Source organism: Tachysurus fulvidraco, chromosome 17, assembly GCF_022655615.1.
Source record: "Tachysurus fulvidraco isolate hzauxx_2018 chromosome 17, HZAU_PFXX_2.0, whole genome shotgun sequence".
In the NCBI taxonomy this organism is placed as follows: domain Eukaryota; kingdom Metazoa; phylum Chordata; class Actinopteri; order Siluriformes; family Bagridae; genus Tachysurus; species Tachysurus fulvidraco.
Genome location: NC_062534.1, coordinates 23,716,985 through 23,728,403, shown reverse-complemented (window position 1 = coordinate 23,728,403; position 11,419 = coordinate 23,716,985). Strand labels below are relative to the sequence as shown.

At 39.4% G+C, this 11,419-nt stretch overlaps 1 protein-coding gene across 1 annotated transcript in view; it reads left to right on the top strand.

Moving 5' to 3' along the window:
• si:dkey-106n21.1 (solute carrier family 23 member 2) overlaps positions 1-8,865 on the top strand; it is a 59,396-nt gene extending 50,531 nt beyond the window's left edge. Inside the window, exons 10-12 of the mRNA XM_047802234.1 lie at positions 1,314-1,422; positions 6,490-6,585; positions 7,465-8,865. Of these exons, the coding sequence (XP_047658190.1) occupies positions 1,314-1,422; positions 6,490-6,585; positions 7,465-7,655 (396 nt within the window). The 3' untranslated portion in view covers positions 7,656-8,865. The remainder of the gene's footprint in view (positions 1-1,313; positions 1,423-6,489; positions 6,586-7,464) is intronic.
• Positions 8,866-11,419: the final 2,554 nt, after the last annotated feature.

The window sequence follows — 11,419 nt, the reverse complement described above, 5'->3', positions numbered from 1 at the left end:
AGATCCCTGTGTGAGCTGCGTGAGGCATGTCGAAGCAGGAAATAACCCTGGAGAGCAGTGCTGCAGACTACACGCAAGCCAAAGATGCAGAAGACAACGCAATGCGTTTGATCTGAGCTGTGACTAAGAGGCAAGAACTTTCCAGAGAGCGAGAGCGAGTGAGAGTGAGAGTGAGAGTGAGAGTCTGAGAGAGAGCATGCAGGCTTTCGCTTTCCATCTACACACAAACCTTTACATTTGTTCTGCTTTTCCTATTCATTATTGTACATTTCTATCTATCTATCTATCTATCTATCTATCTATCTATCTATCTAATATTTTGTTTTTCATACACAGCTCAGTAAAAGAACTGTTACCATGGAAACAATAGCGTGTCTATTTATCTAATACCTGATCTATCTATCTATCTATCTATCTATCTATCTATCTATCTATCTATCTATCTATCTATCTATCTATCTATCTATCTATCTATCTATCTAATATTTTGTTTTCCATACACAGCCCAGTAAAAGAACTGTTACCATGGAAACAATAGCGTGTCTATCTATCTATCTATCTATCTATCTATCTATCTATCTATCTATCTATCTATCTATCTATCTATCTATCTATCTATCTATCTATCTATCTATCTATCTAATATTTTGTTTTCCATACACAGCCCAGTAAAAGAACTGTTACCATGGAAACAATAGCGTGTCTATTTATCTAATACCTGATCTATCTATCTATCTATCTATCTATCTATCTATCTATCTATCTATCTATCTATCTATCTATCGATCTATCTATCTATCTAATATTTTGTTTTCCATACACAGCCCAGTAAAAGAACTGTTACCATGGAAACAATAGCGTGTCTATCTATCTATCTATCTATCTATCTATCTATCTATCTATCTATCTATCTATCTATCTATCTATCTATCTATCTATCTATCTATCTAATATTTTGTTTTCCATACACAGCCCAGTAAAAGAACTGTTACCATGGAAACAATAGCGTGTCGAAACAGGCGCATTAATATCAAGCTGCGCTACAGTCAGAGCTGCTGTACTAGAAAACTCATCATCGACCTCCGACCAATCAGAATCCAGAATTCATCTGCACCGTGGTATTAAAATAAAAAAGTTCAATAAATATGTAAATAATACGATTTATTCAATAAATAAATAATAATAAATCATTTTATTCCTCTCACCGGATGCAGAAGACGACTGGACGTTTATTCCGTTCTGCTTTCTGTTCTTCTTTTGTCTTTTAACACGTAACACTCTTCATTGCTTCTGCTCTGCTCTTATTTATGCAGTACGTGGACTTAAACTCGTCCAGGAATCTGCTGATCTTTGGCGTTTCTATCTTCACTGGACTTGTGTTGCCAGCGTGGTTTCATTCCAACCCAAACACCATCAACACGGGTAAGTCTAGAGCACAACATGCTTCTGTATCCATCACGTTACACGTTTGAGTGGTGGCTCAACTGGTTAAGGCTCTGGGGTGTTGATTGTAGGATCTAGCCTAGTAGGATTGTAGGATTGGCCTAGCACAGGTAAGCTGCCACTGCTGGGCCCTTGAGCAAGGCCCTCAACCCTCCCTGCTCCAGGGGCGCCAACCAATCGCAGGGCACACACCTTAGTCCTTGTACTAACGTTCACTTCTAACAGCATGTCTTTTGTGTACATGGGTGTAGGTCAAGGAGGGAAACTTATTATTCATTCATTCATTCATTTTCTACCGCTTATCCGAACTTCTCGGGACACGGGGAGCCTGTGCCTATCTCAAGCGTCATCGGGCATCGAGGCAAGATACCCCCTGTGCCAACCCATGCCAATCAACCTACCATGCATGTCTTTGGACCAGGGGAGGAAACCGGAGTACCCGGAGGAAACCCCCGAGGCACGGGGAGAACATGTAAACTCCACACACACAAGGTGGTGGCGGGAATCGAACCCCGACCCTAGAGGTGTGAGGCGAACATGCTAACCGCTAAGCCACCGTTCCCCTTAGTTTTTATTATATCATATTATATTATATTCTAAAACAGCTTAAACGGTTTTATGTATGAAATTGTTTCAATAACAAAATAAAATAGAACACGTCATGATGTAATATATAAATATTTGTAAATTAAAAATAAACAAACAAACAAATAAATAAATGGTAAAGTTTGGTGCAGAATAAAACACTTAATTATGTACCATGATGTTATTGCAAAATAATTCACCTCAGGCCGATAACAGTGGCTCCTCTACGTTTCCTACAGCGGTTATTATAATTCTATTTCCTAACACACCGAGTGAGTGAGAACCGGCGTACAGCAGAAGTGAATCTCCTGTTAAGTGCTTTGTGGGAAGAGAATCAAAGATTAATAAAGGAGATCAAGATTTCAGGAAATATACGGTGGGACGCCTTGGACACGTTTCGTACGTCAGCGAGCATCTTCTACGTTAGAGCTCTGTAGAGGATACAGCAATGCACATAAAAAATCTAATAAGAGGGCATTAAGGGGGCTTCCAGCAGCAGGAATACAACCCTACTGAGATATGAGCTTCCTGAACACACACACACACACACACACACACACACACACACACACACACACCATCATATTATCTGAACATACTCACTCAACAGTTAGTTCCGGTTCATTAATTCGATTGGCCAAGCCGGTTAAATTCTTGAATCTGATTGGTCAGTCAGAAGCTGTTTGATGTCTTGCTGTAGCAAAGAACCTCCATAGAACTACGTAACCTGATAAACACACATAACAACAACTAATAAAAAGGTTTCCGGTTTGATAAAATGGCAGGTATAATCGTCGCTACGGTGACTCTTTATGTCAGGAGACGTTTATTTACAATTCATTTAAGTTTCTTAAATGTATTTATTTATTTACTTATTTATTTATTGACAGAGAAAAAGAGATGAAGTGATTTAGTGACTTTTTTCTGAATTCAAGGCTAACTACTGTATAACCGTTACAAAGCGTTAAAGAGCGTGACGTAGCCGTCAGTCGTCCGTGTATCAGCCTGGAGGAATAAACTAAGATATTCTGACAAAAAAAATAATAACAAAAAATATATATATAAGAAGAAGAAGAAAAATAAAAAAAAATGTACCATGTATACAGTAGCTCAGTTATTTTTTATTAACTTACTATACTTAAAGAATGATAGTATTATTAGCGTAAATGAGTTCTCAGTATGTTTTACAGTACATCAGTGAGTGGCTAAGTACGGTGATACTCAGAATTCATTTTCTGCCTTTAACCCATACAAAGTGCACACACACACACACACAGCAGTGAACACACACACAAAGTGAACACACACACACCCGGAGCAGTGGGCAGCCATTTATGCTGCGGCACCCGGGGAGCAGTTGGGGGGGTTCGGTGCCTTGCTCAAGGGCACCTCAGTCGTGGTATTGCCGGCCCGAGACTCGAACCCACAACCTTAGGGTTAGGAGACAAACTCTCTAACCATTAGGCCACGACTTCCCCATCAGTCTTCATCTCTTCACCGTAGGTGTTTAAACACGAACCTCACCGGCATCTCGTCACCCCTCGAGCTCCACTAACATGGCAGAGGAATCAAATTTCCCACTTTCTTGTCATTTTAAGGTCATTTAAACCGTGTTGTACAGTAAGCACTCTTCTGTTTGATGATGACGTCACGGAGCACGAGCACGGCGGGGATCTGATTACACGTGCTACTGATTAGACTGTTTCGCTACGGCACTCAACTTGTCAAATAATATAAAAATAATCTCCTTTCTTTCTTTCAGTGAGTCGAAAAGACAAAAAAATTAAATCATGTCGGAAATCCGCACGGAACCTGATAGGCTTTAGGCTAAATTATTACAATTCTAAAAACATTAATAAATAAATAATGATATACAGTATTACAATATGAAAACGATCTTTTAAATATAGATAGATAGATAGATAGATAGATAGATAGATAGATAGATAGATAGATAGATAGATAGATAGATAGATAGATAGTTCAGGTATTAGATAGATAGATAGATAGATAGATAGATAGATAGATAGATAGATAGATAGATAGATAGATAGATAGATAGATAGATAGATAGATAGATAGATAGATAGATAGATAGATAGTTCAGGTATTAGATAGATAGATAGATAGATAGATAGATAGATAGATAGATAGATAGATAGATAGATAGATAGATAGATAGATAGATAGATAGATAGTTCAGGTATTAGATAGATAGATAGATAGATAGATAGATAGATAGATAGATAGATAGATAGATAGATAGATAGATAGATAGATAGATAGATAGATAGATAGATAGATAGATAGATAGATAATTCAGGTATTAGATAGATAGATAGATAGATAGATAGATAGATAGATAGATAGATAGATAGATAGATAGATAGATAGATAGATAGATAGATAGATAGATAGATAGATAGATAGAGAGTTCAGGTATTAGATGCTTTACAAAAGCAAAGTGCTTTACAAAATATAACAAGAAAACTTAAAAGTACAATAAAACAATCTTACAAAGTAAAAAGAGAAATTTATAGAGATGATAAAACTACAATTATAAAACAACAGAGATGACACCATAAAAGCCCAATCAGCTAAAAGCTTGTCTAAATAAGAGTGTCTTCAGTTGCTTTTTAAAGGAATCAGCAGAATCAACCACACGCAGATTCAGGGGCAACGCGTTCCACAATCTGGGGGCCACAGACTGAAAAGAAAGATCCCCCCGAGTTTTAAAATGGGTTTTAGGGACCACAAGCAGATTTTGACCTGATGACCTCAATGCTCTCGAAGAGCCATAAGGGGTCAACAGGTCAGTGATGTACCCAGGAGCATTCCCATGAAGGGCTCTATAAGTCAGGACCAAAATTTTAAAATCAATTCTATATTTGATTGGTAACCAGTGAAGAGAGTATAAAACTGGTGTGATGTGAGATCTTCTGCTGGTTCCAGTTAAAAGCCTCGCTGCTGAATTCTGAACAATCTGAAGACGATTTAAAACACGTTTGTTAAGACAGGTAAAAAGTGAATTACAATAGTCCAAACGTGAAGAGATAAAAGCATGTATAATCATCTCTAGATCTGCATTGGACAACATTTTCCTCATTTTAGAAACATTCCGTAAGTGATAAAAACAGCTTTTAACCAACTGTCCTGAATGTTGACCTAAAGACATGGATTTATCAAATACAACACCAAGGTTCCTGAGGCTTGACTGAACAGAAGAGCCCAAAGAACCAAGATGTTGTCTGATCTGTGGAATTTTCTTATCTGGGGCAATGATCAAAGTTTCCGTCTTTTTCGGATTTAGTTGAAGGTAGTTACTGCCCAACCACTCCTTAATACAGGGCAGACACTCTAACAAGCTAGACAGCAAGTGAAACTCAGACTCCTTGAAAGAACAGTATAACTGAATATCATCAGCATATAAGTGATAGGACACATGCTTAAAACACTGAATTTTCTGAGCAAGAGGTGTCATATACAGTAAAAACAGCAAAGGACCTAATACTGATAGATAGATAGATAGATAGATAGATAGATAGATAGATAGATAGATAGATAGATAGATAGATAGATAGATAGATAGATAGATAGATAGATAGATAGATAGATAGATAGATAGATAGATGTAGCATCATGTTGTTTCTAGTAGAAATGACAATAAAACTGGCTCCTTGCCAGTTTTATTGTCATTTCTACTAGAAACAACATGATAGTAGTACGAACACCTTCTGGCTACTTTCAGTGTACAGAGACTGGAGACTTGCAGCGGGACCTTCACTCTATCTGTGAACTGTGGTGATGAGATCCTTGGTTTCCTGTCTGAAACCTGGTGACCCGGTGATAGTGTATTTATCCATAAGGGACGTAAATGATGATGATGATGATGATGATGATGATGATGATGATGATGATGATGATTACTGATGGGTCACTTGGTGCACGCTGGGATTATGTACAGGAGTGAACAGCATTGTCTGGGCTCTTGAGGTCATGCCTGCTGATCTGTAAATCCTCCTTGGTTTTAATCTCTTAACTTCACTGGCTTTAGATTTGACCCCCTCTGAACATTACCGCTGCTTTGCCCTCCTCATGATCAGGGGTCTACTCTATTAATCTCTCAGGAAACAGCACTCCACTGGGGGGTGGGGGTGGGGGCTCGACTGTAAACAAACATGCCCTCAATACAGTGCACTTAAGCGTATTACGTCCAATCGTCTGGCTTTAGCGTCGTTAAGCCGACACATTGAACTCCTGACCAACTGAGCTCGTGTAGGCCTGCTGTGACGGCGGATAATCAGGGAACATCCACGGAGCCACGCGCATGTTAGTCATCACTCAGGATTTACAAATGAAATACTGTATTGTACATTAGATACCGTGTGTGTGTGTGTGTGTGTGTGTGTGTGTGTGTGTGTGTGTGTGTGTGTGTGTGTGTGTGTGTGTGTGTATTTACAGGTATAACAGAGTTGGATCAGCTCATCATGGTGCTCTTTACCACCCCCATGTTCATTGGTGGTTTCTTAGGATTCATCTTGGATAACACTATTCCAGGTCAGTTCCTGATGAAGCGGTCACACACACACACACACTTACTCGGTGTGATATGTGGTACGGTATCACAGTTATACCACAGGGTGATAAACAAGACATATCGTATAGCCTTATTTATTTACGACATATCATCATAGTTTGTGCATAAAGTGGTAACATATCCACGTATAACGTCTTCACGCCTGCAGACACTCGCTTTCTGAAGACACGGGAAACGTTACGGCTTCACCTCGGGCCGTAACAAAGCGCTGACGCCGGAGACTCCTTCTGTAAACGGAACCTGATAGACTTTAGGCTGAATTATTACAATCCTAAATAAATAAATAAATAAATAAATAAATAAATAAATAATGATATACAGTATTACAATATGGATACGATTTTTTTAATATAGATAGATAGATAGATAGATAGATAGATAGATAGATAGATAGATAGATAGATAGATAGATAGATAGATAGATAGTTAGTTCAGGTATTAGATAGATAGATAGATAGATAGATAGATAGATAGATAGATAGATAGATAGATAGATAGATAGATAGATAGATAGATAGATAGATAGATAGATAGACTCCTTCTGAAAACATTACATAACCTTTTCTTAACACACAGACAATTAAACTCTGCTCCCTGTGATGTCACAAGTCCCCATAAATAAGCTGTTGCTATAGAAACAGTAACGTATAATATATAAAACGAGCGCATGAAATTAATTTATACGTATAAATAAACAAAAATAAACAAAGAAAAAGAAATGATCAATCAAGTACGAAACAGAAAGAATCATATAGCATAAGAAATCTCGACCGGACAACTTCTGGTTAACGTCGTGGTCCAGAAACCCGCCGACTCGTCCGTCTTTGCTTTGTTTACAGGAACGGACGATGAACGAGGGATCAAACGTTGGAGAGAAAGCGTTGATGGTAGGACTTCAGCCATCTTCAGCAATCCGTCCTGTTATGATCTGCCTTTCTGCACCAACTTCCTTCATAAATCCAGGTTCTTCCAGAACCTTCCGTTCCTCCCGTCCATTAAACCGCTGGACCCGCTGGGAACACGCTTATAAAACCTTCAGCCATTTTAACAGGATGTATAAATCACTGTAATCGTAGCTTACTGAACACAATTAATCATTTAGAGCTGATCGTTCAGACCTTTCTTCTAACCATTAATAATAAAACATTAAACGTGCATAAAATATAAAGGATCTGTTGTATGTTTGTCTTGTTACAGTCCAAGCACATGAACTTTTTTTATAGCAAGAAAAACGAATGCGCACGAAATTATAATAAGTATAAAGTCTTACGGAAAGGCACGGTGGCTTGGCGGTTAGCACGTTCGCCTCACACCTCCGGGTTCGGGGGTTCGATTCCCACCTCCGCCTTGTGTGTGTGGAGTTCCCTTTCGAGGGAACTCGACGCCGCGTCAGTACTGACGCTACGGGAACGCCCATAATGTCAGCACTGACGCAGCGTCTCGTTCCCTTCTCAGTGAAGCGGGTTACATACGTAACATGGTGTAGTTTGCAGTGTGGAGTTTGCATGTTCTACCCCGTGCCTCGGGGGTTTCCTCCGAGTACTCCGGTTTCCTCCCCCGGTCCAAAGACATGCATGGTAGGTTGATTGGCATCTCTGGAAAATTGTCCGTAGTGTGTGTGTGAGTGTGTGAGAGTGTGTGTGTGCCCTGTGATGGGTTGGCACTCCGTCCAGGGTGTATCCTGCCTCGATGCCCGATGACGCCTGAGATAGGCACAGGCTCCCCGTGACCCGAGAAGTTCAGATAAGCGGTAGAAGATGAATGAATGAATGAATGAATGAATGAATGAATGAATGAATGAATGAATGTACACCAGCTTGGTCTTGCTGGGAGTTAGTTTCAGCTGATGGTTTTTAACTGATTGGCATTTATTATTATTATTATTATTATTATTATTATTATTATTATTATTATTATTATTATTATCATTATTATCTTACAGATTTTGTCTCATTTTACTTTAATGAACCTTCTGACCAATCAGGATTGAGAATTCAACAGCACTGTGATTGAAATATTTTAAACATACCATATATAACGTACATCCTTTCTAACAGGACGTCTTGAAGTGACTTATTGTTTCGTCTGATTGTCACAACATGCCTTTGTTAGTTTTATCCATAATCTACGTTTACTCTCTCTCTCTCTCTCTCTCTCTCTCTCTCTCTCTCTCTCTCTCTCTCTCACTCTCTATGGTCTTGTTAACATCCATGAAAGAAAAATAAACCAATCCCAGAATATGACTGACTTATTTAATGATTTATTATATTTATTGTTCTGTGCACTCGCCGATATGCAGAACAATTAAAAAAGAAGAAAGAAGAAGAACAAGTCTTTCAAGGACTCCGCCTTAATACGTGCTGATTTGGTTATTTGTCTCTTTTTCGCTTCTCTTTTTAGGGAGAGGTTAAATAGTGAATATTTTTTCTGTGGGTTGGATTTCCTCAAGAGGATCTGAGGAATGTTTATCAGCAAGGAACAACAGAAAACCTGCTTCTGAAATCAGAATGCGGTTCCTTTTGCCAAAATCAACCTTCTATCCAGATCAGCATGACTCGCCCCTGAGTGTGATGTACGAGCTGATGACATCTGTGGTGTTTAGATGATGATGTTTAATGAGCTTCATATATGATGCAAGACACAAAGCTACGTTCCTGCTAACGCTAGATGCTAAAACCAGATTGGGTTTTTTAACACTTTTGATGCTAAAATGAAATCTAAACTTGATGATTTCACAACTTTTTATATAATAATTTTAACTTTGTTTGGGGCACGGTGGCTTAGTGGTTAGCACGTTCGCCTCATGCCTCCAGGGTCGTGGGTTCGATTCCCGCCTCCGCCTTGTGTGTGTGGAGTTTGCATGTTCTCCCCGTGCCTCGGGGGTTTCCTCCGGGTACTCCGGTTTCCTCCCTTAGTCCAAAGACATGCATGGTAGGTTGATTGGCATCTCTGGAAAATTGTCCGTAGTGTGTGAGTGTGTGAGTGAATGAGAGTGTGTGTGTGCCCTGTGATGGGTTGGCACTCCGTCCAGGGTGTATCCTGCCTCGATGCCCGATGACGCCTGAGATAGACCCTTTCCACTGCTTCTCTCTTTGTACCTGTCCCGAGGCATCCAGACACTGTACCAGCTCCCAACGTCCTCTGTGGGACGAAGCCTTTGGACATCCACTGAGCCGAGGCCGACTCTAAGAATCCTGAGACATCTCCAGTTAGACTCTGTGGTACTCAGGAGATCAGAAGTCCTTGAACCTCACACCAATACAACATTTAACTGACTGTATATTACAATCACACCCCCAGTGTCACCCATATGAGGATGGGTTCCCCCTTGAGTCCGGTTCCTCTCAAGGTTTCTTCCTTTACCAATTTAAGGCAGTTTTTCCTTGCCACTGATGCCTGAGTCACCTCAGACTTGCTCATAGGGGAATAAATACATACACACTGTGAACTATATACATCTAATAATAATCTAGAATTTTTATTCTGTTAATTCTTATTTCTTTTATTATTCGTTATTTCCTTTATCATTAATTATGTTTACCTTCTGCTCTATGTTTATGTTCTGTAAAGCTGTTTTGAGACAATGTCTATTGTAAAAAGCGCTATACAAATAAACTTGAATTGAAACTTGAATTGAATTGAATAGCCACAGGCTCCCCGTGACCCGAGGTAGTTCGGATAAGCGGTAGAAGATGAATGAATGAATGAATGAAAGAATGAATTTTACCTTTAAGCCTTTTTTCTTCTGTCAGGCGGTAACAGGATTCTGAGGCAGTTACAGATGTTTAAACAGCTTGTTTTTTATAACAATGTCAGTGACAGTTTTTTAACCCGAGGCCCAGTTTTTGGATCCATCCTTTTCACCTGGTTTTGATCGAAGGTTTAATGTTCAACATTTCCTTCATTTCCTTCAATAATAAATCTAACATTCAGCACAATCTTCAAACGTAACACGGAGTTTATCTGTAACTCTGACTTTCACCAGTTAGATTAAAGACATTCAAAAGTGTCCAAAAAATAATATTAATTTTAATTTAGATTTCTGACCGAGTATAAAAACGAGACGTTATAATCAGGAAGAATAAACTGAGGTGAAATGTTCTGTTTTTCCCAAAGGACTAGCGAACAGTTAGACAGACAGAAAGACAGTCAGTTTGACAGACAGACAGACAGACAGAAAGACAGGCAGACAGACAGTTTGACAGAAAGACAGTGAGACAGACAGACAGACAGACAGACAGTCAGACAGACAATTTGACAGAAAAACAGACAGACAGACAGACAGACAGACAGACAGACAGTTTGACAGAAAAACAGACAGACAGACAGACAGTTTGACAGAAAGACAGACAGACAGACAGACAGACAGACAGACAGACAGTTTGACAGAAAGACAGACAGACAGAAAGACAGACAGTTTGACAGAAAGACAGACAGACAGAAAGACAGTTTGACAGAAAGACAGACAGACAGAAAGACAGACAGTTTGACAGAAAGACAGTCAGTTAGACAGTCAGACAGAAAGACAGAAAGACAGACAGACAGACAGTTTGACAGAAAGACAGTCAGACAGACAGACAGAAAGACAGACAGACAAACAAACAGACAGACAGACAGTTTGACAGAAAGACAGTCAGACAGACAGGCAGACAGTTTGACAGACAGACAGACAGACAGACAGACAGACAGAAAGACAGACAGACAGAAAGACAGACAGTTTGACAGAAAGACAGTCAGACAGACAGGCAGACAGACAGACAGACAGAAAGACAGACAGACAGACAGTTTGACAGA